We start from the raw sequence: 25,425 nt of genomic DNA, 5'->3' as shown, positions 1-25,425 counted from the left end.
GCAAAATAAATTACAAGTATTCACTCCAATAAATAATCCTCGCAATCCTGGTAACTTTGTCGAGCATTCTAAGACAGCCTATTCTTCCCGCACTATGAACTTACTAATTAACTAACTACCTAAAGGCGCACAAACTACGCATGAACAGACTCAAAAGCCTTATTAAGTGGCGATAGAAGTTCCTTTCCCTTGTAGAATTGGACGACTTTAGAAGCCCTGTCAGCAACCCCCTCAGCAGTGAACTCAAAGAACTTGTAAATCTCAGGGCCTGGTCCAGAAATACCAAATCTGTTGATACCAAATTGCTCGTGAGAGTACTTGGACCATCCGAAGGTAGACATGACCTCGACAGACATTATTGGAACACCGTCTGGAAGGACTGATAATTGGTAAGATCTAGCCTGAGAGTCGAAAGTGAAGAAGTCTGGAATGGAAACAACCGAAGCTTTGACACCTTCGGTTCCTAACTTCTTGGCACCGTCAATAGCAATAGAAACTTCAGATCCAGAGGCAACCAGAATGATATCAGGGTTCTCGACTGGGTAGACAGTGTAACCACCTTTGGCAGCCTTCTCGATGCTAGAGTGTTCTAGTTGAGGCAAGTTCTGTCTAGTCAAAGCAATGATGGAAGGAGTGTGCTTAGACTCAATAGCCCTCAAGTAGGCAGCAGAAGTTTCATTCCCATCGGCTGGTCTCCACACCATGAGGTTTGGAAGAGCTCTCAAGTGGGCCAGAGTCTCGATAGGCTGATGAGTTGGACCATCCTCACCCAGACCAATCGAGTCATGTGTAGCGACCCAAATAATTGGGTGTCCAGACAAAGCGGACAATCTAACGGCTCCGGAGGCGTAGGACACGAAGTTCAGGAAAGTACCACCGTAAGCTTTGAAGTTGGCACCATAAGCGGAGATACCGTTAATGATGGCTCCCATACCATGCTCTCTGACACCAAATCTGAAGTATCTTCCAGAAAAGTCACCTAATCCTGTGGATTTTGGCTGGAAGTCAACAGCGTCTGGCCATCTGGTCAAGTTAGAACCAGTCAAATCGGCAGAACCACCAACCAATTCTGGCAATTCCTTCTCGATGCTGGTCAAAACTATTTCGGACAGCTTTCTTGAGGCAACAGGCTTGTCATCAACCGTGTATGTTGGCAAAGCCTTCTGCCAGTTTTCTGGAAGTTTGCCATCCAATCTTCTGTGCAACTCCTGACCCAATTCTGGATACTCCTTAGTGTAAGCTGTTAACAGTTTGTTCCATTCGACCTCAACTTGCTGGTTGTCGGCAACATGTTTGGCGTAAGATTCAGTAACTTCTCTAGGAACAACAAAGTTTTGTTCTGGATCAAATCCGAACTTCTTCTTCAATTGCTTGATGTCATCAGGCTTCAGTGGAGAACCGTGCACACCGTGAGTACCTTGTTGAAGAGAGCCGTAACCAATGATGGTTGGTAATCTGATCAAAGTTGGCTTGTTGGTGGTCTTTGCCTTGGCCAAAGCAGCAGCAATACCTTCGAGGTCATCGTTGCCGTCCTTGACGCTCAGAACTTCCCAACCTTGGGCTCTAAACTTAGCAGGTACGTCTTCAGTGAAAGAGACGTTGGTATCACCATCAATGGAGATTTGATTGTCATCCCAGAAAGCAATTAGCTTTAAACCGTCTCCGAGATGGCCGGCAAGAGAAATGGCTTCTTGAGCAACACCCTCCTGCAAACATCCATCACCTAGGAAAGCGTAAGTGTAGTTGCTGAACAATTCGTAGTTTGGCTTGTTGTATGTGGCAGCCAACTGAGCTTGAGCAATTGCCAAACCAACGGCATTGGCAATACCTTGACCCAGGGGACCAGTGGTGACTTCGACACCTGGTAGTTCAGCCTCAGGATGACCTGGAGTCTTGGAGTTGAGCTGTCTGAAGCTCTTCAGGTCATCAATGGTGTAGTCATATCCATACAAAAATAGCATGGTGTACAACAAAGCACAAGCATGTCCGTTGGACAAGACGAAACGATCACGATTGATCCATGCTGGGTTTCTTGGGTTGAAACGCATTTGCTTGAACAAAGTGTGAGCAGCTGGGGCCAGACCCATTGGAGCACCTGGGTGACCGGAGTTAGCCTTGGCCACGGTGTCGACAGCCAATAGACGGATAGTGTTGATAGCTAAGAGATCAGACATTGTGTAGAGTGGATGTAGAATACAAGTCTAGAGTTAGTGAAGCAACCTGTGTCTCCCTTTTTATAAAGAAAATGGGCACCGTCGAGAATACGAGGGATGATTAATGTACTTCGGAGTGGTTTCTCCCTGACTTCCGAGGGGTGTCTGAGGGTTAGTGGGACAAAGGTCGGGGGTTCTATGGTTCGGACTTTGCAACAGGCGCGGGGACACCCAAGATGGAGTAGATAAGGTGGGGGTGGGTTGTTGGTGCTTGAAAACAAAGTGGGAATGGCTTATAATAGTCACCGAGAAGTTGGGAAGAAGGTAGCGTTCACAGCGATTCCTATAGCGTGGGTAGACCAGCGAAAGAACACGACCGAGAAAATCTCCCAGAGCTAAACAGAGTAGGGCAGATCCAATCTGAGGAGGTGGTTTTGAATGAATTTCCGAACCGCTCTGCTATTCTGCAAGTTTTTTAGACTGATTTCATGCTTACAAATGATACTCCGTGCAACATCCACCAACCACCTCAACTTCCAACGTCCAAGTCACGTGAATAGTTGTTGAGCCACCCTCGGAATTCATGATATTAGTTCATGACACGACCTTATCTTCTAACATCTGGTGCACAATTTCAGCTATCATTCTCATACAAAGTGTAGAGGGAACTGGAATGTTTGATAATTTTGATGTCACCAACAAAAAGGCAATTATTACGGGTGCATCCCAGGGTGTTGGAGCCGAGTTTGCTAAACTTTTGTATGGAAAAGGATGTTCCGTTGTGATTGTGGCTAGAACAGAATCCTTACTAAAGCAGGTAGTAAAGGACGCTATTGATATTCACGGGACCGAGAAGGGCAACACAATTTCTTACGTGGCAGCAGATATCTCCAAATATGACCAGTGTGAGCGTGTTTTAGAGGAAGTTGGTTTTAGTCCCGACATAGTTTTCTGTTGCGCTGGCTCCTCCATCCCCGGACTTTTCTTAGAGCTTGATGAAAAGACTCTGAGCAGTGGAATCGATATCAATTACAAGACAGCGTTGTACTTCTCACATGTTGCGCTCAAGGTAATGACAAAGGTAGAAAAGCCCTACAAAAGGCACTTGGTGTTTTTTTCATCTGTACTGGCATTCTATTCGTTCATTGGATACGGTCAGTATGCCCCAATGAAGGCAGCATTGCGATCATTGAGTGACATACTACGTCAAGAAGTGTCGATACACAATATCAAAGTTGAATGCATATTTCCAGGAAATACTTTAAGTGAGGGGTTCCTGGAGGAAGAGAAATCAAAACCAGAAATCACTAGGATCATCGAGGGCCCATCGTCACCAATCTCCACAGAACAATGTTGCAAAATAATCTACAACGCCTTGCAAAGTGGGTATCAGTACGTGACTACAGATTTCATAGGGTATGTGCTGATGAGTGCATCTTTAGGGGGCAGCCCCAGGTACTATGGCGTTATCCAGGTGATAATTTCATTCCTTTTCAGCATTTTTGCACCAATTGCCTCTATGTTCGTTAACAAACAAATACGAGACTACTTCAAGAAACAAAGCAGAATATCCCCATCGTCATCATCATCGCCATCTCCCGAGAGAGAACAAAAAGATAAGTAGTGTCGAAAACTTAATTGATCTATTTACCCTCAACTTTATCCACCAGATACTTAGCATCCTCGTACCATCTAATGCTGTAAATTCTGTTGACTGTTTTAATGACCTCCTCGTTCCACAAGTCTTTGAATGCCTCTTTCCATGGTCTTGTCTGGTATTCTAGTTTATTGTCCGTGAGTTTCAGTTGGTCACCTTCGTTTATGAGTTTTTGATAGGAGCGCAGCCTTGTTGAAATCCGAACTTGGTCAGACTGGAATTGTTCTCGTGCAAGATATGTAAGGGACGAGGTAAACAGAGCACCGGCCAGGAACCCGTATATTCTTCCACCCATGTCAATTCTGTTGTATGGAGTGAGGTGAAACTCAAGACGTTGTGTTTTTATTGGAGGTCGCGAAGTTCACCAGAGGTGGAAGGAGAGCCGTAACCCCCTAGCAGGTCAAATGTCTTTGCTCCTCCCTCCCAAGTTGCTTCCGACTTTTTTTTTCTTCTCCTCCTAGACTCTTCTCGACCCCAGCACAACTTTTTTGTCTACACATTTTTCTTTTCACCAACATGGGTTTAGGACGATCAGTCAAACATGAATGGGCAATGCTGCGGAATTTGGCCTCATCCTTAATAAAAAATGAGTCCATCATTACGACCAAGGCACGTGCTAAAAAAACTCAAGCGCTGGTGGAAAACTTGATCACGAAGGCCAAGAAGAACTACGACAAGTCGCTCATTTTGGCTGATATATTTGAACCTAATGTCACAATTCCAAAGTTGTATAATGTTCTCAAACCAAGATACCAAAGTAGAGCTGGTGGCTACACCAGAATACTAAACCTAGAACCAAGAATGAACGACAAGGCTCCCCAGGTTATAATGGAACTAGTGGACAACACTCAAAGGGAGATGAAATTGTGGTACACTGCCAAGATAGTGGCCAGATTGGAGCTACAGAATATCGCAATTAATCCTTTGACTCAAAAGAACGTTGACAAGTTGCTACATAACAGAGAAAACGGTGAGGAAAAATTCCGTGAAATTGTTGAAATTTGTAAGAAGGAGTTTTACTCGGACCCCAAGAGTTTGGAGAACCTACCTAGAATGAGGAATGACATAAACACTTTCAAGAAGAGAGATCATCCATACAAGATTGTTCCAAGACCGGTTAAACGTAACAACGCTACTGTTTCTACAAGCTCTTAATAATGAGTGATAGTAGCCTTTTTCTTAACTTTTCCTTCAGACATAAATGTACATAGTGAATACAATTCTATTTAGCAAAGTTTTCAAGTAGCTGGTTGGATTTGTAGCCCAATGACTTAACTTTATCGCTAACCTGTTGATAAATCTTGGTCGACGTGTGATTAATGATCAACTTTTCATCGTCAAGTGTAGCATTCTTCAAGTCCAAAGAAGCGATAAGGTCCTTCAGCTCTTGCTTGGTCAAATTCAAAGTCTCGGACAATGCTTCCAAACTGATCCTTCCGTAGCATTTCACATAGACCTGTATGATTAATTTCTTTGCGTTGGTAATGAATTTTTTGGAAATAAGAGGAAGGTTCTCGTCTTCGTTGTTCAGGAAGAAGTCTGTCTTCAAAATCACTTCACAGTCGTTCAAGTGCTGACTGGCCTGGGCAAAATCAAAGTCCAAGTATAATGCTTTAATCAAATTAGTAAAAGGATCCGCGTACTGGTAGCTTTCTTGAGCAGTGACTCTAACCAGATCTTTCAATTTCTTGCTGTTGTTAGAAATGACAGCAACAACCAAGTATCTCAACACCCATGGACAGGAAGCTTGGATGGTGGACAGGTAAGACGAACTGAAAAAAAGATCGCACAGAGTCTCTAATCCATTGGCAGTCTTGAAATAAGGGAACAGAGACCAGTGGATAACCCAGGTTCTGTTGTATAACTGTAAGAGTGGATCGTTAAAAGAGGTTCTTGAATCGATAAGCTCCCTCAGCTTTGACAGCTCTTCTAACGCATTATTCCATTCCAATAACAAAATTTCGCAAGCCAAACGACCCCATGTGCTGCTAACGTTTAGCTCGTTGTTTGTAGACAGAATACGAAAGTTGGCCAACAAATCGCTTGCCATAACGTAGTCACCTTTGTTGTACTGAATCTGTCCATATTCATACAAGGCATGAATCTTATCCTCAGTGATGCCATGCTGAGACTCCAAATATCTTCTATTGTGATTCTTGTCAGATTTCAATTGTTCTTGCACTTCTTTCTTACTCAACAAGTTCAATGTTTCCTTTGTTTCGGCTTCCAAAACTTCAGATTTGGCTTCAATTTCCTTTTGCTTCGTCAAGACATCTTGAGAAATCTCCTTGTCTGGGTTCAAGTCGTTGATGAACTTGTTCATGTAGGTATCCCTGAGAAGATTGTATGAGAGTTCTTTGATGGTCTTTTCATCGTATGTGAGGTCCAAGTTTTCAATGAGTGGGTAAATCAGATGACGGTCCAAGAAGGGAATTATCTTGGAGGTCAAGTCGAACTTCTTTGCGACCTCAATCTCTGCTGGTGTTAGCTGTGCCATGATGTAGTATCAGATGGTTTGGTGAAGATTTTTTTGCTTGAAGGATTTGTTGATTATGGTTGGCGAACGACCTTAGCTTTGCCAATGAACGCGAGAAGAGTAGCATTGACGAGATGGAGAAGAAAATAACGGTCGGCTATTTGGCAATAACCGGTCAGAATGACTTGTCTGTAATTGTTTCTGTGTCAAAGAATCTACTTATAAAAGAGAAAGCATGTTAGAAAGGCCTTAGCTGGTGGACTACATGGACCAACTTGCAAAGGTGCGCGAAGAAGAAAGCATCGTCCGTCCAAAGAATCTTCTTCAAAGAGTGATGGCTCAGCCAGCTGATTGGCCTCCAATAGCTAAACACGAATTACTTACCGCAAAACTGGTACATAGATGATTTACCAAGTAGCTTTCGTAGATTTGCACCGTATGTTCACAGCTGGGTTCTGAAAATTGAGTTGAATCAGGAACGCGTTAACCCCAGTCTTTCGTACGAGCTCTTACAAAAAAAGAACGCGCTTCTTCCTCTCAACAGAACTTTCACCAAATGACGCAAATAGCGAGTTATCTGGCGACAAAACTCTATGAAGAAAAGTTGCCCGTGACCTATAGAATGCTCAGTAGAGAGCTTTCCATTGATGTCCGCCGCTCAAAGGAAGAACTAGCTGAGTTTTATAAGAAAGATGAGAAACTGGAAATCATTTACGCAGTATCAGGCATCAAGAATGGCCTAGATATTAAGTTGGTCGGTAAACAGGATCTGGAGACTGTGAAGCAGGGATACGAGAAGGTTCTTTCTGTGGCTTGCTATTCATTGTCAACTAGTGGCGTTGGTGCCCAGGAAGTTGCCAATATGGAAGGAATGAGGCGAAACGAGTGGTTAAATGCAGAATTGCAAAGAAAGCTAGGCATTATTGAAAGTCCATTTCACAAAGAACAACCTGCTGAACAAATTGAGCATGTAGAGGAACAATGGCCAAAGGTGGACGTGGTAAAACAACCGGCTCCAAAACACTCTCCGGATCCAAAGAGCCAAAGTCCAAAACCTCCCAAGAAAACAGAAACTATCCCATCCATTACGTCCAAATACGTATCTAGGAAACCCCAAAACAGCAAATCCTCTGCCTCAGTACAAAAGACCATTCCGACTTCAAAAGCTAAGCCAAACTCCAAATCTAAAATTTCATACGTTTCTAGAAAAGAACCAAAAGAATCGATTGTGGCTGGAGACATAGAAGATGATAATTCCTTCCCGTTGAACGAGCCTCCAAGGAAAAAGACCACCGAAGAGATCAACAAAGAGAGGCAAGAATTGGCTGCCATGTTCACTGATAGTGATGACGAGATGCAAGACACACAGGTTATTCAAGAGGAGTCTGCCCCGCCCAAAAATGAAGATAGTTTGTTTGTAATTGACGATGACGAGGATGAAGGTGGTGACCAAGCGCATGCAAGAGAGGATGCGAATCCCGTGGATCAGATGGATGTTGACCTTGCCTCTGACTTTGACACTTCCATTCAGGAAGTTAACCCCCCGGTGGCCAGTAATGAGCCCTCACAAAATGAAGTGGAGCAGTCAAAGGAGGCGATCACTAGTTATGTTGATGAAGACGGCTTTATTACGACAGTTAAAAATACAAAGATAAGCACAGACAAATCATCGAACCCCAAATCGTCCAGTTCGAAGCCTTCACCCACAGTTGGGACCGTCAAGGGCAAATCATCTAAGAAGGCCCAATCCACCCTATTGAGCTTTTTTGGAAAAAAATAGTATTTGAAGTCTTCTACAATAATGGCGTAAACTTAAATAACTGACAAATAGACCCTGAGATGTCAAATGCTGAGTCAGCTTACTCCGTAAAAGTATTATGCAGCCTATTATGCGCAGTGCTTCTCCACCTCGACTATAGCTAGAAGGTAGTAATTGTTAGTAATATGGAATATTCGCGAAGGTTCGATATGCATGATTCTGATGAGCCCTTCTGGTAGCGAGTCCTATGTAAGAACTCCTTAGTAAGGTTAACTAAGCAAGGAAAAGGTATAAATACCCCTCAACTTGTCTTTCATCATCAAACATGTCTCGTTCAGTTTTAAAAAGTTTCTATTGCAATGAAGTCTCAGAAGGTGTGGGTGCCAAAGTCCGTAGGTCAATTGGCTCCATGCAAATGAGAAATTTCAAACCGTTCTTACTGCTAGATCATTTCAACGTTGACCCAAGTGCTGGGTTCCCTGATCATCCTCATCGTGGGCAAGAGACCATTACGTATATGACGAAAGGTCAATTCGCCCACCAGGATTTCACTAGCGACAAGGTTGGGATCTTGAATGCCGGGGATTGTCAGATCATGAGAGCCGGAAGAGGTATTATGCACGCCGAAATGCCAGTTCAAGGCAAATCAGGAGAAAACATAGTTGGAATGCAGCTGTGGGTTGACCTACCAAAGCATCTTAAACATAGTGAACCTGAGTACCGAGATTTAAGGGCCTCAGAGATCCCGACAGTAACTCCAAATGATAAAGTCACAGTTAAGATTATCTCAGGAAAGGCCTATGGGGTCGAAAACTTCCAAGATTTGTCGTATTCTCCTGTTGACTATTACTACTATACTGTCCAACCCGGGGGATCATTTGAACAAAGCGTTGGTGAGAACTACAACTCCTTCATCTATTTACTTGACGGTAGTCTTGAAATCAACAACAAAACATATGATAAGTTCAATGCTCTGTTCTTTGACTTGAATGGAAACAAGATTACCGGCTCCGTCCCAGAAGATGCTACTTCTCCTGCTGAGTTTGTTCTCGTTGCGGGACAGATTTTAGACCAGCCTATTGTTCAACACGGCCCATTCGTGGAGACTTCTAAAGACCTCATCTACAAAGCCTTCATGGACTATCAAACAGCCTCAAACGGATTTGAAAGGGGAAAGGATTGGAGATCCAAGATTGCTGATGGTGTTAAAGAAGACGATTTGGCTAAGTTGAAGCAATTATTTTACTACTATTTGCTACACCACCTTTATAGCTCTTATTTATTTACTCTTTGTATTTTTATCAATTATTGACTCACACAAATAAATTACAACGTTTGGAAAACCCTGTTCAAGATATTTCTAGATTTGTAAAGATTCCGAACTCTCAGTCTCTCGTTATCTAAGTGGGCATTGTCGGAAGCTTGACCACAGGGATAATGTATTGCTGGGGCACCAAAGGCCTTTTCAAGGAACCTAATGGAAGGAATAGATCCTCCTTCTCTGATATACAATGGTTCAATGCCCCATTCGTTGATAATGGCATTTTCCAGTACTTGAAAACCAGTATTTCTTCGATCTCCTAACCATGGCTCTGCTTCATGGGTTATAGAAATCTTGCATTCATTCTCTGTCTTCAAATCCTTAAACTTATCCTTTAAGAAGGATACAAGCATGTTTTTAACCGATTCTAGATTTTGTTCTGGTGTTATGCGTAATGATATAGCTGCTGATGCCATTTGTGGAATGATCGTATTGTTTCCTGGACCGGAAACTGTCACCTTATGCACAGTTAATGAGGGATATCTCCATTTGGCCATCAACATTTCTTTACTAGATTTTATCTTTGCTCTCTCCAAAATTCGTTCATAGTCTTTTTCCTCTTCTTCAGAGGGTGGATTCAAGCCATCAAAAAACCCTGGCAAAAGTATCCTTCCTTCATCAGATGTTAATTTAGAAATCAGTTTTACGAGATCAACGGCCGGTTCCCTAGACACTCCTCCATCAACCCCAGAATGCCTGTCAGGTTTATCACTAGATATTTCAACTTTGACACCAACAACTCCACGCAACCCATAGTTTATACAGGGAAGGTGATCGTCAATCCAATAAGAATTACTAAGGAAGATCCAATCAATCTCTCCAACAACGTCCTTATAAGCTCCAACGGCTTCCTGGAAACCAAAAGAGGCTGATTCTTCCTCACCTTCAATAAGGAAAACAACATCTGACTTTAATGCATCTTGGGAAAAGAGCTCTGCAACAGAATAAATTGCAGCTAAAAGTGGACCCTTATTATCGGTTACACCTCTTCCATATAAATACCCATCCATGGCAGACATCTTAAAGGGATCTTGAACCCAACCGTTGGATTGATCCGCACTTACCACATCATAATGACCATACCAGAGAATTCGGCTTGGTTTCTTTTTAGCAGAATTAATTACTTGTGCTGGGAAGCATGCATGAATGATAGGATTACCGTTCTTCACGGGAATTAGCTGAGCAGTAGCCCCAAAGCTGGTCAGTAGATTAACCAAAAAGGAGGCACATCTTCGGGAATCGTCAATAAAAAATTGAGGAAGCTTCGAAACAGTTTTATAGGACACAAATTTGGCTAGTGTTTGTAATAAAGAGTCGTTGTCCAATGGTAGAATTGACTTTTTAGATAATGAAAGTGATCGTCTTTTAGATGCAGAATAAACCCCATCCAAAGACCACAACGCAAGGCGGTTATTAACTCCGCCTGTGATAAGATAGGGATTTCCTTGCCTTTCAAAAAGTTTCACAGTAAGAGCATATCCTTCATGAGTCACCCAATCTGTTCTTCTAGCTCCTTGCAGTTTCCATTTCGTGATACCATGTTCAGTTCCCTTGAAAAGGCAATCGGCGTAAAGTGCTAAGGAAAGAACATCCCCTTCATCCGTCTTGGTGGACCTGATTAGCTGAAAAGTTCCCAAATCCCAAAGGTTTACTTGTCCGTCTACTAATCCAGCATAAAGAAACGACCCTGAGATGACCATGCTGAGAACAGAATCCTCGTTATCAAGTTCATGCAACGCCACTACGGATCTATCTGAACCAACACCCCACAGTTTCACGAGACCATCCCCTCCACCTGAGACTAGGATATGATTATAAATATTGGGAATGTTAATAAATATCTCCACAGTTTCTGGAGTTCTCTTAAAGGATTGCATAGCATACACGTAACCATTGTGCGCATATCGTAAAATATTATACGTGTCGACCTCGACCAATGGAGAAGTGTGCTGTTTGTTCTTTTTACTTTGTTTGGGGTTCATGTTTCCGCCTGGACCTTTCGAATCAAAAAAGTTGTCATATCTGTTTGCCGGCAGAAAACTTGGGTCGTTCTTCCAGGAACCGTCTACCTCGACATAAGCGTACAATATACAAGCATTTTGAGTTCCAAAAAAAACCATGTTCAAGTCTTGGATCCAAGTTATGCTAAAGATGTCGCCAATGTCCATTAATGAATAAATAGTGAACCGTTCAGTCATGGTTTCCAAGTCCCAAATTCTCAGAAGAGAGTCACTTCCTCCCGAGAAAAGAAACTTCTCATTTGCTGATATTTCTAAACACAAAACGGCACCTTCATGAGCCTGTAAAACGTGAATCTTTTCATATGTGTTCAGATCAAACACAAGAATCTTTGCGTCTTGAGTGCCACAGAACAGTAATCCACGGGAAGAACTAACGCTCACACAGACAACAGAATACTCATGATTCCATTGGTGTACCAACGAAGGATTGTCTGTCAGTAATGGATAGTTGGCTAGACTTTCAACGCTCTCATTGTCCGATTTCAAAAGCTCTGGAGTGAATTGCTTGGTCAACGAAGAAAAGGAACTGTTAAAGCAGGACGACGCCGTTTTTAAAGGCAGTTGCTTGGACACATGGTTATTCCCGTCTGAACCTATCACATCCAATGGGTTCATTGTCCTTTGGCTGTTAATTGACAGGGAATAATGATGGGAAAGGAAAATATTTACGTCTGCAGTCTGCAGACTTTTGTTAGCATGATATGCTAGATAGATATGATCACGTGAGGTTTAGTCATTTACATTTTGGTGGAACTTACGATTGGGTGAAAGGGCTTGGTAGGAAGACTAGAGACGTAGGCGTCGCCTTTGCTTAGTCACGCACGATGGAGGTTCAAATGCAGAAACGAATGCTGTCACAATGCAGTTCTACGTGGATTAATTTTTTATTTTTGACCTTTGTATGTGTCACAGATAAGAAGTTAATTTTGCCTCGTGTGCGTGAAAACACGAACCAGTTCCTTATGGAAAATGCATGCTACGCGGAGCACCACTGACCTAGAGAAGTCTTACAGGAAAAAAAAAAGAAAAGAATGTCGACGTTGGATGTCTGTATTGAATATTATGCTATTTTGACTCTATGCTTGTGAATCAGTTAAAATCTTTGTCTCACAGTTGAAATTTCTATCTTTCATCGTGTAGAATTGCCGGCACTCTACGATTCTAAGTTCGCACTCCTTCATGGTCTCGGCATCTCCGATCTTTCCTTGTACGGCAACGCCAAGTTTATCTACGCACAGCCGTCGAGTAACGTCCAACACTTTCTCCATGATTGTCAAAGCGTTGCTCACTGCAGGCTCTATGGGTTCTCCACCGGGCAGTCTATATATCTTGTCAACCAGAAGAGCAGAAAAAAGATCTCCTACTCCCGTGAAATAACTGTCCATGTATGGTATCTTGAAAAAATTAGGCTTCTTGTAAGAGGTTTTGGTGGAACTGACACAGTAGAAAAAATCCTTATTCTTAGTGAACGAAAAGGTGGAGATGACCACATGCATAACATTAAAATCCTCGTGAAAGACCTTTAAGGCTTTCCTCAAATCATCAGTGTTGTTAATGCTAAAACCAACAAGTAGTTCAGCCTCGTATTGGTTAGGCGTTATAATGTCGACTTTTTTGTAGCCCAAGATGCGTCTATAAGCGGGAATCACATCCGCGCTCACATATAGCTCTCCTTCGTCTCCCATCACCGGGTCAAGTAACCATAGTATACCTGGGGTTCGTTCTTTCAGATCCAAGCACACCTTGCCCATCGCCTCGACTCCATCTGCTCCTTGAATGTAACCTGTTAACATCGCGTCGTATTGGACATTGATATCCTGCAGGCCTTCATAAAGAGATAGAACTTGTTCGCCGGTTGTTGCTTGGCCTTTGAAGCTTCCATAGCCGGTATGATTGGAAAAGTTGACAGTGTTCAACAAGTCCACATCCCAATACTGGCATTGTAGTACAAAACCAGCAACTTTGTTGCCAACATACCCATGCGCAACATGTGACTGAATGGATATAATCTTGTTAGCAGGGGTTACCATACCGCTTCAAAGCTTTGACAACTTGCAATAATCTATGACTGATTGCAAGAGAAAAACGGCCTTGAAAAAACAATAAGATAGCGAGGACCTCATCTCTACATCTTAACACCAGGTGAAAACAGGTGGTTTGGAAGTGATAGTTTCTAACCTCTCCACGATGAGTCTTCTTGTAGCCGTGGTCGGCTTTTGAATGGAATCAGTGTTGGCCCGTCCAGGAGTATTTGCATTTGAACTAATTGCGTAACCTCCACGATCAGTGGACGCAGCCGAAGAAAAGGGATCATCCAAACACTCAGACTCTGGTGTGGTTGGTTCGTGTTCATGATACCTTCCTGGTGAGTTGTGAGCAATGTTGGAGCTCCAGTACTCTTCATCATAATTTTGGTATGTCCAAACAGGAGAGTCATTATATATATCAATGTCTCTAGGAACGTAGGAAACTGGGATCTCCACGACATTATCCCAGACCATTATTCTGGTTTTTTGAACAAGATCTAATGGGCTCTGACCTGGAATTTTAAGGGTTTCAACCACATTGAAAGCTTGTCCCTTTAGTACGGCCCATTGACGTCTCCACATTCTCTCCTTAAACTCTGTATCTCTCGAAAACATTTCTCGGAATAGCACTGAAGTTTCTTCCCACCACTCTTTGGAAGTCAAAAGAGGAAGGTAATGCCTTCTGGTTCTCTCTGAGAAAGGCCTTGCAATCACTGATGTTGGAAGATACAACCAACCAAAAGGGAAGGATCTCCACTCATTAGGATGCTTCCAAGGGAATGCCAGCCCGGAGTCTATTGCTCTAACTTTCAAGTTCGGCCTCTTATAAGCCTCGTTCGCCTCTTCATCTAAGTATTCATCCCATTCGACCTTGATCATCCAATTGTCAAAAGCTCTGTCTGTATTACGTATGATGTAATCCAGAATTACCAGTTTTTCCAGCTGTTCTCGTAATTGTTGTAAGGTATCCCTATTCCACTCAAAAACAGTGTCTTTGTCAAAAATAGAATGTCTAGTATCACCTCTTTGTCTCTTTTTGGAAGTTTTTTTCTTCTTGTGTTTATCGGGTAAAAATGGCAATAGGCTCCTTCCTTTGTCAGCTGGCAAGGGATACTTTTTGAAGAACTCATCTGCTCCTATGTATCCGTTTAAATATAACTGAAATGAACCCACCTTCTTGCGATACGGCTTCTTAGACCAAGCGTGAGTACACCTGTCCCAAAATGCGTAGTAGAAACTACTGGACGAGAGTAGCACTGTGTCTGTGTAGGGAACAATAAAAGACTGCAACTGGCGATCCAAAAGACTCGCTGCAGATTCTGCAATATATCCCAAATTAGGGATTAGACAACTTCGTCCAAAAAAGCAAGGAAATAAGTTTCGATGAATCCATTTGGTCCATTTAGGGCTCAAGGGTCCATACGGTTCCTCGTCCTTTGGTTTAAACACTCCCACTATCTTCCCCTGCGTATTGTACATAAAATATGATCCTGAAGAGCCTTGTGAAATTCTAGTTGGTTTTATCCCCTGTTCTATGGCATCGATAACGTCATCTACTATATGTGCAAAATCTTCTCTTGAAGTTGGACCCATATTCATCAACCCTCCCGCTGGAAGTCTTCTAAGAGGCTGCACATAAGGTGGTGCCATGAAAACACTGAAAAGGATCTCACTAGGCTGCCCTTCTACATCCTTTGACCGTACTATCCACCATTTGTATGAAAGCCCTCTGGTCCACTTTCCTAGTTTCGTGTTTAAGGACTTCAACTTGTCCGTAGAAAGTAGTGAACGCGTTCTTTTCTTCTTCGACAAAGGTGATCGGCCAGCACCTTGGGAAGGACTCGTAGCATTGTAATTAGGGCTCTGCGGGAGAAGTGTGTCCCTCTCTGATGGGGAATGACCTAGTTGCTCCGTGTATACATTAGCTGGATCCGGATAGTTTTCTTGTATAGAGCTATTGGACCTCAGCTGTACAGATGGATCCAGATTCAAGTTACTAGCTTCCGCTAGTGACACCCCAGACAATGGCTTGGAATCCATACTCAGTATAGTGAACTGTGGTTAAAGCTACTTACAGAATCAACCTCAAAGGAACAAAGGCAGATGAGATCCGAGATGTTGCCGAGGGTCGGGATCGAGGACAACTATAATATACTCCACACCATGCTTATGTAACAATGCGATCTACGTCTCCACCGGTGTCGGTCCAGCCATCACCATAGTCATGTCAATCTTGCCCGTCTTAGGATCGGTGGCATAGTTCTTGATAGCTGCTTTCATCAATCTAACGGACTCCCGAACATCTTGCAAATCAACCGTTTCTGAAAGACGCATCTTGGCGTGGGCCTCACTAAGTCTGATCATTGACTCTAATTGTCTGGTAGTGGCTGTTATCCTCTTCTCTGATGATCTGGGATCGTCTCCTAACATTCGCATTTCAACATAAGCACGTACAAGCTCCACTTTTCCCTCCTCCGTCATCACTGGCGTGAAGTTTTCTTTGGCATATTGGATGTAGGATGTCAGAATATGAATTGGGAGAATCTCATATTCCGAGACATTCTCGGGAGTGTCTTCCAAGTACATTTGTGTCATATGTTGTGCTAGTAGGCGATCAGCTTTTTCGTCCACTTTGTCCAAAATTAAGTAGACCAAATCGAACCTGGACAGAAGAGGAGGAGGAAGGTCGATATTCTGAACCACTGGCAAATTTACATCAAAGCGGGAATTGACAGGATTGGCAGAGGCTAGAATTGATGTTCTTGCATTCAGCGTAGTGATAATACCTGCTTTGGCAATTGATATTGTTTGTTGTTCCATTACTTCGTGCAAGACCGACCTTGTAGAATCGGACATTTTATCGAACTCATCAATGCAACAGATACCACCATCCGAAAGCACCAGAGCACCAGATTCCAGAACAAACTGTCTAGTGTCTACATCCCTGGTGATATAGGCGGTCAGACCAACAGCAGAAGACCCTTTTCCTGAAGTGTAAATTCCTCTCGGTGCTATCTTGTGAACATATTGAAGCATTTGAGACTTGGAAGTAGAGGGGTCTCCCACTAAAAGTACATTGATATCTCCACGGTACCTTCCTCCCTTTTCGAACTCTTTATTTGTTCCTCCAAAGAGTTGAAGAAGAATTCCCTTCTTGACATCATCCATTTCGTAGATAGATGGAGCCAAAGAGCGAGACAGAACTTCGTATAAGTCAGGTCGTTCAGAGATTTGATGAATCATTTCGATATCTTCCTCCGAAAGCTTCTTCACTTCTTCCACTTCCTGTTGCTCAGAGACTTCATTCTCCAAAGTCGATATATCAGCTGCCATCCGTTTTCTGTCAACCTTCTTTATATGAACAACATCCAAATATGTTTTGAAAAGAGCCTTCACTGTTCTTTGGATAGCGTTGGTACGTACTGGAACGGAACGGAATATACCACACACTTCTACTCTATCACCAGCTCTCACAGTATCAACCAGCTCATCGTATACGCATAGAGACACGGAGTGAGGAGTTTGTCCATCTGGTACCAAATCAGGTGTTTCTTGCAACTTAATAACTTGCTTATCGGCAAATGTTGATCGGTTGTGGATCAATTGCATTGAGTTTGCTTGCGCACAAACTTCTCGGGGACATTTTGTGGGCTCTTGAATGACACCTCTATCATTTTCGACCTCCATCGTATGATCGCAGACAGTGCACTTGAAGAAGGCAATTTTCATATCTGGAATGATTGGTGTCGATCGTATGACCAAACCCTTCACACTGACCAATTTGTCAATATCATTAGGATTGAGCTCTCTCATACCCTTGTTGTCTTGAAGATTGTAGGGACGAATCTTGTAAATAGTGGTATCAATTCTAGCCACTTCTGGATCCTGTTCATCTCCATTGTTGTCTTCAAGAATTAAGTTAATCATACAGTCTTTGATGGTCTGATCCATAATGGGTATCACTTCTTGTGGATAGTGAATCAATTGGTAGTACAATTTCTTGGTAAAACTATACGCCAGTAAGTTTATGACATCGAGATTCAGGTTACTTGTCCCCATTTCTCTCATTTGATTAAGCTTTTCCACATAGTAGTTTCTTTCGTCTTCTTCTTCAATTGAGGAATCATCTAGAATTTTTCGGTACTTCATTTTGAAGGATAGCAAAAAGGATCTGAAGCTATTCGTACATTCGTCAATGGACACGTTGGTACCCCAAATGACCCTAACAGGCTCTTCGCTGTCAACAGCATCCGATGTGTCAGAACCTAAATTAGCGATCGAACTACTACGGTCTCCGGAGGATCTATTGTCATTTTGTTGAGAAAAAAACCTTCTTCTCATGGGGGATGAGCTAAAGTCTGTAGCGTTGATTTCGCCTCGTTGAGGGTTTCTTTTCCTGGCAGAGCTCTCCTCTCCAAGAGAAGAACTGAAATGCACAGGAGAGGACATCCTTGTAGCACGGCTTCTTGCAGAAGCGCTGGATCGTGGATGGTCTCTAGGTGTATGTGGCCTATCATTATCGGAACTCGGTGGGAAGAACAAGGGAGAAGAGGGAACGTTGGCTGGACCTGCTGGAGACGACGGAATGGGATTTGAGTCTCTCATAGTGGAGTCAAAATTAGTATTATTGGAGTCATATTGAGGTGAGGAGTCAATCCTGCCTGTGTCTCTATTAGGAGAAGAGGATCTTGACATTGCTGAGAGTGAAGGCTAAGACTACCTGGAAACAAAGGAATACTACGTTTGATGAAAGGAAAGTACGATGAGATATTGTGCCAAAACGCGCGCGCACGTAATTTATCACAAACGTTAGTTGAAAAATATTCCCTGATCAGGAAATATAATTGACAAAGACTCAGATTTCATATCATCCGGCACGTGATGCATCACATGATTCATAGGATGAGTACACCCCGTATCCTCCACCAGAGATTTAGGCTACCCACCTAAAGGGTGCCAGTATCTCTCAGGAAGCTCTGTCGGTTATAAATCGCATACTCTTCCAAAAATCCTCCTCAATAGTTCATGTCTGTTGCAACAGAGAACACTGTAGTAATAGACCTTAGGAGTATACCGGGCTACGAACCTGTTCCACTCACGGTCAGAGTCCCCACAGTGCTGACCTTAGCAGGAAGTGATCCGTCTGGTGGAGCAGGTATAGAAGCTGATATAAAGACTATATCAGCTTTCCACTGTTTAGGGCTTAGTGCCATAAATGCGCTCACTGCGCAAAATACAACAGGAGTTAAGAACGTGCTACAAACGGATGAACGTTTTCTAACACAGTTACTTCAGGCTCTGTTTGAGGATATGCGAATTGACGCAATAAAAACGGGAATGATGACTAGCAAAGCTGTCAAGTTGCTTCCATTCTACCTGGACAAGTTTCATAGAGGCAAACCATTGGTTATTGATCCTGTCTTATCTTCAACTTCAGGTTTTGATCTGGGGAAGTTAGATGTCTTAAAGTCAAGCATCAGTACATTTTTCGCCAAAGCGACTGTCATCACACCTAATTTTATCGAAGCAAAAAAGATAATGTGTGCGATTCAGGGCATATCATTTGATACGTTTGATTTGCCTGTTAATGGTATCAACGATCTAAAGGCCCTTGCGAAGTTTTTACAACAAAATATAGGTTGTCAATCGGTACTGGTAAAGGGAGGCCATATACCCTGGGATGAGGACTTTAGACCCAGTGACATTACTGGAAAACCCCCCAGATATTTAACAGAAGTTTTATATGAACAGAGTGGTGATGTTACAGTATTCAAATCTGATTTCAATAGATCCAAGTTCACCCATGGAACAGGATGCACCTTAGCGTCTGCTATGGCGGCAAACTTGGCTAGAGGTTTATCCATTTCTGAATCTGTCCAATTGTCCATTTCGTTCGTTCAAAATAGTATAAAATATGCCGACAAAAGTTTAGGTAGTGGTACCGGCTACGGTCCCATGAATCATTTATATAACATCAGTACCCCTGTCTGTTTGGGTGTTACCAAGAGTAACTTGCCTTTCAATGAAGGACACTTTTTTGATCATTTAATTAACTACCCATCAATTGCACCATGGTGGAAAAGATATACTCAACACGATTTCATAAAGCTTATGGCAACAGGTGCTTTATCACAGAAAAGTTTCCGCCATTTCTTAAAACAGGGGAAACTGTATCTGGAAGTCTACACCAAGATATATGCTAAAACAGTGGCATTAGCTCCAAGTTTAGATCAGCTACAATCAAACACCATTGTACTCAAGGATTGCGTTAGAGAATTAGCTCTTCTTGGGGATAGACTAAAGTTGCTTGGGGTAGACGCTTCAAACATAAAAATGTCCCCCGCCTGCAAAGATTATACTGAATATTTGATGTCAGTGGCCTCTTCAACTGACGATTGGTTGACGATAAATATTTTATTAGCACCCTGTTTACACGGCTATCATCATGCCACGAAATGGGCCCTTCAATTTGTTGGAGACCAGCCTTCAGAGAATTGGAACCTGAAATGGTTGAATGATTACGTATCCGACTGGTACGTCGATTCATGTGTTAAAGGAAGAAAAGTTCTGGAGAAAAATGCATTAGAGTTGCAAAGTGACGAACAATTATCTACTCTGATCGATATCTTTGAGCAGGGAACTGTCTTAGAGTGCAAATTTTGGGATGAGGCATTGTTAATGGGCCAAGATAAACTGTGATTGGTTCACAAAGTCTATGATACAGAATATTAATATCGACATACTATACAAAAAATTCATGCCTCCTCATCAGACACCAGCAACGAGTAAGGATTACTTGACTTTTCCTTTTCAAGTGCTTCTTTTTCTTTTTCTTTCTCTTTTTCCTCTACTTGTCCAAATGTTTCCACTTCCATGCTGTCCAAAAGTTCCTTGTCATTATCCTCCTGCCTCTGGGCTTTTGTCTTTCTATTCCTGCTGACCACTTCAAACCCGTCATCTCTCAGTTTTTCGAGCTCTTCCTTGGTTACTTTATCAATGGTGTCCCAAGACGACTTTCTCAGAAATTGGACATTCTTGAATCTTTCTATGCTGTGTTGGATTTTGGTCGACAACCTTCCACCAGAATCCACTCTGAATGAGCGGGAGGACTTTGAAAGTGATTCCTTTGAGATTTTGTTCTTGGATCCTCTTTTCTTGTTCATTTTCTGTGATAATAGACTCTCATTCTTAGCGGTGGCTCTTATTATACTGTTGGCGACGTCTGTCTCCTGTGCCGTGGGAATGTTCTCCAAGGACTTTATTTCTGCATCCATAGCAAGCTCGCCCCTTCTGGCCGCTCTTGAATGTTTGGAAACTTTTCTAGCCATTCCTAGGGAGACGTTAGCTAAGGGAAAAAAAAAATTCAGATCCTTAGAAAAAAATAATACTACTCGCGATGGACTCTAGGCCAGATTTGGTCTACTGCTGCCACAGGCGGTTAAGCTTTTCCCTTCGAGACGTTAGCGAGCGGCCGTGAGACGCCTGTCTTCCAACAAAGACTTAAGATTTGAAGTATTTTCAAGTTATGGCATCGGTAGTACAAGTCCGGATCTATGCATCACACATTGACCTCTCTCATCTTTGACAGAAACTAGTGGATGCAATTGACTTGCAAACTCTGCAAAGGCAATTTATCCGGCCGGTCCCAATACCAACGGCTTCAGAAACAATCTGTAAGTTTTTCTTTTTCCTCTGTCTTTAGTTGTGGTACCATATCCACACTCGATTTGGCGACAGAAATTACTCCTGGAAATTACCACTATTTGCTATGGTATACTCAATTAAGGAATTGGACTCCGGAAAGGCATCATATTTCACACATAAGCAGCCTCAGAAACCAGGGTCTCCACTTAAACTGACTAGAGATACCCCGAAGCTGTTTACTCCCTTGAAAATCAGAAACATAGAATTGCCCAATAGAATTGGGGTTTCTCCAATGTGCACATATTCAGCCAAAGACGGTGTGGCTACCCCCTGGCATTTCGCACACTATGGAAGTCTTATGAGGGGTGCTGGAGTAATCATACTAGAAAGCACTGCCATCAATGAAGGAGGGAGAACAACGGCCAACGACCTTGGAATCTACACCCAGGAGCAAGTCGAAGCGCTTTCCAAGATCACAGAGCTCGCACATAGTCAAGATAGCCTAATTGGAATTCAATTGGACCATGCAGGCAGAAATGGGTCAACTTTACCATTGTTTTACAGCCTCCTTGGCTCTGCTACCAAAGATGATGATGGTTGGCCAAATAAACTTGTAGCCCCATCTGCAATTCCTTTCAAAGAAGACTTCCCAGTGCCAAAAGAACTAACCCTTAAAGAAATTGAAGAATTGGTGAACCAGTTTGGAGTATGTGCCAAAAACTCGGTTGAGGCGGGTTTTGATTTCATTGAGATTCATGCTGCTCATGGTTTCCTGATTCATGAGTTTTTATCTTCATACTCTAACAAACGAACTGATAAATACGGGGGCAGTTTTGAGAACAGAATTCGGTTTCTACTAGAAGTCATCGATAAGGTCAGACAAGTGGTTCCAGATGATTATCCAATTTTCCTAAGAATATCAGTCACTGATAGCAGAGAAGATATTGTTGAGTCTTGGAAACTGGCTGACTCTCTCAAGCTTGTGGACATTGTGCTTGATAGAGGAATTGATTTGATTGATTGCAGCAATGGTGGCGTTATATTTGAGCCAAATCCAGGACCAACTCACAGCGTGTCCCAAAGAGAAGCTGCCATGATTATAAAGAAACACATTGGTAATAGGGGTCTGGTGGCTTCAGTTGGAGGAATATATTCGGGGACTGAAGCCAACTCTGTATTAGAAGATGAGGGCGTAGACCTTGTCTTACTGGGATCAAGATTCCTAAGGCATCCGACTACTGTATGGGATTTTGCTGATGATGTCGAAGTAGATATCTTTGACAGTATACAACGAGGCTGGGCCTTCCCCCCTAAATTCCTTACCAATGACTGATTGCAAGTAATCTATATACCTTTAATTGTCCGTACTTGTTCCATGTCTCCCCCCTTTATGACCATTGATTCTCGTATTGACTCACTGATGATTTCCAAAACTTTCTCAGCATGTTCCCTGGTCAACAAATCATTATCTGTATCTCTGATATACCTGAGACTAATTAAGACCTTGCTGCCGTACCCTTTCGGTACTCCACTCAAACCAGCAGGTCCAGTGATTAGATCACATACTAAAAAAACAGCGGCTCTTCTCATTACGTTCTGTTCTTTTGATGTTTCCAATTGTAAAACACCGAGCACACAATCTAGAGCATCGGTTATATAATCAATGATGCAATAAGGGGCCACTTTGCAACACATGCCTAGAATAGACATTGCAGACATTCTAAGCCGTATGTCCTTGGTATTCTCATCAGTCCTTTTAATAACCGATAAGACATTAGAAACAATTAGCTTGCCCAGTTCTCCAATCGTTTCATTTGCCGTGGTAATATGCTTTAGCAGGACCTCTCCAATCCTTAGTCTTTCATCTAGGTTCTGCGAGTCATCGACATACAGTGACACCAGAAGTGGTGCAACCTGCTCTTTATTCAACTCGATTAATGCTTCCAACCCTTTTATTACGTTCAAGTAAACGAATGGGTCCTCGTCCTTAAGTTGAATGAGGTGAAGTTGCACGACAAAATCAACCGATATAACCTCAGATTTGCGTTCGATCAATTGTCTCAACATGTATAACCCATGGGCTCTGATTGGAACCAAAGGATCATTTAAACTACTGATAGCTCTTTCAAACAACTGCTTATCTTGCTCTTTTTGAGACTTTGGCTTAGGCGGCTCCCCATTGATAATTAAGTTAATTCGTTCTAATAAAGCTTGTGTGGCAGCTAGTTTGAGATTTGGTAAGATAGTCTGAATTTCTTTCAACTCTTTGATTGAACCTTCTGAAAAGTTGGCTACAGACGTTTCTGAGATCACTGAAGACAGAAGCTCCAGAACCATCTTTAAGGTCTCCTTGTCAGTTTTTTCATCTTCGTCTTCATCGTCAGAGTCAACATCTTCCTCTGGCTTGATTATGTTTGCATAAGATGTAGTTGCTGGACCGACATTCTTCAGAAAGCTTTTAGTAATCACCAGCAGTTCTTCAGGTTCTTCAGCTAGTTGGTCCTTGAATTTTGAGGCGATTGCTTCCAATAATCGAAGATTGATGAGTATTTTAAATGGATTCTCGTCAGCAATCAGCGTGTGATTTCCATTAAGCCATCTTTGAAGGACATCTAGGAAAACCTTATTGACCAACCCTTTATCTAAGTCTTTCAATAGAGACATGTAAAGTTTTAACGAAGCATCCAAGGTATCAAAAAGTCTTGATGTTTTTGTTGAATCTAAAGATTTGGGAGTTCGTATAATCATTGGCAGATCATTTGGTCCTAACTTAAACTCCCAATTTTCCATGTTTGTTATCAAATTTTGAGCAATCTCATTTAGTAGCTCCACACTGTTAACGATAGTGAAAAATGAGACCAGGACACCCATCATCACTTTTGTTGATTTCCCTTTTTGTTGCAAAAAACAGAGATAATTCCATAGTGGAATCAAAATCGGGGAAAACAGAGCGATAAGAAACATTGGTTCAGCTTTTTGGGCAATTGAAATAATTACATTGATTGTGTTATTGAGGTCTTTTTCTGATATCAACTCTTCATTATCCGTAGACTTTGGATCTAAATTATCCCAGATTTTTTGAAACACAAAGTCCTTGATGATTAGGCTATTTTTTAGATAGATGTGTTCCAGTATATGTCCAGCCACTGAAGTTAAAACTGGCCTGTCAATGAGAATTAGTATTTCGTATAACTGCGATCCCAAAACTTTAAAGTACTCTGTAGACGAAATATTGGTTGGCTTACTGAGTAGGATGGACGTTACTTGTTCGATTTTCTCAATATCAATGTCCTCTTCATCTCTGAGACCACAGATATACTCTATCAAGCACATGACACCGTCGTTTCGAAACAGTGGAATATTAGATAGTCTTGTAAGGACAAATAACTTGAAATGGGGTTGTTGTGATGAGACCAAAGAACTGTAAAACTTTATAAGCTCAAATGTTGGACATAGCTGTTCAACTCTATCAAACAATGTCTGATAGGTTAGATTAGAGGATGTCGCTGGATAAGACAGTAAACACATAATGGCACATAAAACATCTGAGTAGCCGGTTCCCGTCATTAAGAAGTCCTTGACATCACCGTCTGCCTCTAAGATCTTCAACATCTCCCCAATGACCATGTTTAACAACTTTTCACCATTTGGAAGTCCCAGTTTCACTACCTTAATCTTCTGTGATGATTTCAAGAACCGTTTGGGTAGAGGTATTCCAACACCTGGTGGTAAACATGAATATATGCCTTGTATAACAATGAAGTTGACCAGCATGTTGAAAGTCTTCATGTCATGCATTGAAATTGTTATTAGATTATGTTTCTTGACGGATGCATTTTGATGTCGCTCTAAATTGGAGAGAGTATGCAGCTGTACTAGTAAGCTTAATAAATATTGTACAACCTGATATCGGGACTCCTTGGGTGGCAGTTCTTCCAGTTTGTGGCTCTTTTTCAAGATTGACTGAACGGCATCAAATCCATCGCCATCAATAAATAGTTCAGAAATTTCCTTAAATAGAAGATCTAAGGGTTTGTTTCCCAAAAATTCCGGTTTATGAAGCCCTTTATGTTGCTTATATTCTACTTGGGGCTTCTTTTCAGACATTTGGCAAGAATAATCCTGGTATTTGCCATAGATTGGATAAACAGTACAGTACTAGAAAGGAAAGGAGCGAAACGGAAGTCCTTCTTGCTGGATGGATAATACATAGTCTAGAAGATCAATTTCAACTGTTTAGCTGCAACTTCCTAAACCAACAGCCCAAAACGTCGATGAATATACCTAGCATCCTTATAACGTGGGAACAAACCCCCGATCTAACTAGTCATCCTAGAACGGATCCGATACTGAAGTCTCAATGAACA

The 25,425-nt window shown here is 42.2% G+C and overlaps 15 protein-coding genes across 15 annotated transcripts; 6 read left to right on the top strand and 9 right to left on the bottom strand.

The window, feature by feature from the left end:
- Positions 1–134: 134 nt before the first annotated feature.
- PAS_chr1-4_0150 (Transketolase, similar to Tkl2p) lies at positions 135–2,174 on the bottom strand (the record flags this gene model as incomplete). The annotated part of the gene is made up of 1 exon (XM_002490216.1): positions 135–2,174. The coding sequence occupies one exon, from the start codon at positions 2,172–2,174 to the stop codon at positions 135–137; it is 2,040 nt and encodes a 679-aa protein (XP_002490261.1).
- A 562-nt stretch (positions 2,175–2,736) lies between these two features.
- On the top strand, positions 2,737–3,777 carry PAS_chr1-4_0149 (3-ketosphinganine reductase, catalyzes the second step in phytosphingosine synthesis; the record flags this gene model as incomplete). The annotated part of the gene is made up of 1 exon (XM_002490215.1): positions 2,737–3,777. One exon carries the CDS (start codon positions 2,737–2,739, stop codon positions 3,775–3,777), a length of 1,041 nt encoding a protein of 346 aa, XP_002490260.1.
- A 19-nt stretch (positions 3,778–3,796) lies between these two features.
- PAS_chr1-4_0694 (uncharacterized protein) lies at positions 3,797–4,105 on the bottom strand (the record flags this gene model as incomplete). The annotated part of the gene is made up of 1 exon (XM_002490214.1): positions 3,797–4,105. One exon carries the CDS (start codon positions 4,103–4,105, stop codon positions 3,797–3,799), a length of 309 nt encoding a protein of 102 aa, XP_002490259.1.
- A 221-nt stretch (positions 4,106–4,326) lies between these two features.
- On the top strand, positions 4,327–4,965 carry PAS_chr1-4_0148 (Mitochondrial ribosomal protein of the large subunit; the record flags this gene model as incomplete). Its single annotated transcript, XM_002490213.1, has 1 exon — positions 4,327–4,965. One exon carries the CDS (start codon positions 4,327–4,329, stop codon positions 4,963–4,965), a length of 639 nt encoding a protein of 212 aa, XP_002490258.1.
- Positions 4,966–5,032: 67 nt separating this feature from the next.
- On the bottom strand, positions 5,033–6,307 carry PAS_chr1-4_0147 (eukaryotic translation initiation factor 3 subunit; the record flags this gene model as incomplete). Its single annotated transcript, XM_002490212.1, has 1 exon — positions 5,033–6,307. The coding sequence occupies one exon, from the start codon at positions 6,305–6,307 to the stop codon at positions 5,033–5,035; it is 1,275 nt and encodes a 424-aa protein (XP_002490257.1).
- Positions 6,308–6,842: 535 nt separating this feature from the next.
- Positions 6,843–8,066, top strand: PAS_chr1-4_0146 (Hypothetical protein; the record flags this gene model as incomplete). Its single annotated transcript, XM_002490211.1, has 1 exon — positions 6,843–8,066. The coding sequence occupies one exon, from the start codon at positions 6,843–6,845 to the stop codon at positions 8,064–8,066; it is 1,224 nt and encodes a 407-aa protein (XP_002490256.1).
- Positions 8,067–8,370: 304 nt separating this feature from the next.
- On the top strand, positions 8,371–9,357 carry PAS_chr1-4_0145 (pirin; the record flags this gene model as incomplete). Its single annotated transcript, XM_002490210.1, has 1 exon — positions 8,371–9,357. The coding sequence occupies one exon, from the start codon at positions 8,371–8,373 to the stop codon at positions 9,355–9,357; it is 987 nt and encodes a 328-aa protein (XP_002490255.1).
- Positions 9,358–9,371: 14 nt separating this feature from the next.
- PAS_chr1-4_0656 (uncharacterized protein) lies at positions 9,372–12,002 on the bottom strand (the record flags this gene model as incomplete). Its single annotated transcript, XM_002490209.1, has 1 exon — positions 9,372–12,002. One exon carries the CDS (start codon positions 12,000–12,002, stop codon positions 9,372–9,374), a length of 2,631 nt encoding a protein of 876 aa, XP_002490254.1.
- Positions 12,003–12,463: 461 nt separating this feature from the next.
- PAS_chr1-4_0144 (pyridoxal kinase BUD16) lies at positions 12,464–13,417 on the bottom strand (the record flags this gene model as incomplete). Its single annotated transcript, XM_002490208.1, has 1 exon — positions 12,464–13,417. The coding sequence occupies one exon, from the start codon at positions 13,415–13,417 to the stop codon at positions 12,464–12,466; it is 954 nt and encodes a 317-aa protein (XP_002490253.1).
- Positions 13,418–13,519: 102 nt separating this feature from the next.
- On the bottom strand, positions 13,520–15,454 carry PAS_chr1-4_0143 (Type II phosphatidylinositol 4-kinase that binds Las17p; the record flags this gene model as incomplete). The annotated part of the gene is made up of 1 exon (XM_002490207.1): positions 13,520–15,454. The coding sequence occupies one exon, from the start codon at positions 15,452–15,454 to the stop codon at positions 13,520–13,522; it is 1,935 nt and encodes a 644-aa protein (XP_002490252.1).
- A 144-nt stretch (positions 15,455–15,598) lies between these two features.
- On the bottom strand, positions 15,599–18,109 carry PAS_chr1-4_0142 (uncharacterized protein; the record flags this gene model as incomplete). The annotated part of the gene is made up of 1 exon (XM_002490206.1): positions 15,599–18,109. The coding sequence occupies one exon, from the start codon at positions 18,107–18,109 to the stop codon at positions 15,599–15,601; it is 2,511 nt and encodes an 836-aa protein (XP_002490251.1).
- A 330-nt stretch (positions 18,110–18,439) lies between these two features.
- On the top strand, positions 18,440–20,113 carry PAS_chr1-4_0141 (uncharacterized protein; the record flags this gene model as incomplete). Its single annotated transcript, XM_002490205.1, has 1 exon — positions 18,440–20,113. One exon carries the CDS (start codon positions 18,440–18,442, stop codon positions 20,111–20,113), a length of 1,674 nt encoding a protein of 557 aa, XP_002490250.1.
- Positions 20,114–20,169: 56 nt separating this feature from the next.
- On the bottom strand, positions 20,170–20,742 carry PAS_chr1-4_0140 (uncharacterized protein; the record flags this gene model as incomplete). Its single annotated transcript, XM_002490204.1, has 1 exon — positions 20,170–20,742. The coding sequence occupies one exon, from the start codon at positions 20,740–20,742 to the stop codon at positions 20,170–20,172; it is 573 nt and encodes a 190-aa protein (XP_002490249.1).
- A 440-nt stretch (positions 20,743–21,182) lies between these two features.
- On the top strand, positions 21,183–22,391 carry PAS_chr1-4_0139 (Widely conserved NADPH oxidoreductase containing flavin mononucleotide (FMN); the record flags this gene model as incomplete). Its single annotated transcript, XM_002490203.1, has 1 exon — positions 21,183–22,391. One exon carries the CDS (start codon positions 21,183–21,185, stop codon positions 22,389–22,391), a length of 1,209 nt encoding a protein of 402 aa, XP_002490248.1.
- Positions 22,392–22,402: 11 nt separating this feature from the next.
- PAS_chr1-4_0138 (uncharacterized protein) lies at positions 22,403–25,165 on the bottom strand (the record flags this gene model as incomplete). Its single annotated transcript, XM_002490202.1, has 1 exon — positions 22,403–25,165. The coding sequence occupies one exon, from the start codon at positions 25,163–25,165 to the stop codon at positions 22,403–22,405; it is 2,763 nt and encodes a 920-aa protein (XP_002490247.1).
- Positions 25,166–25,425: the final 260 nt, after the last annotated feature.

The sequence above is a fragment of the Komagataella phaffii genome, chromosome 1 (genome assembly GCF_000027005.1).
Source record: "Komagataella phaffii GS115 chromosome 1, complete sequence".
Taxonomy (NCBI): Eukaryota; Fungi; Ascomycota; class Pichiomycetes; order Pichiales; family Pichiaceae; genus Komagataella; species Komagataella phaffii.
The sequence above is the reverse complement of the archived record's forward strand: the minus strand, read 5'-3'. Positions and strand labels throughout refer to the sequence as shown.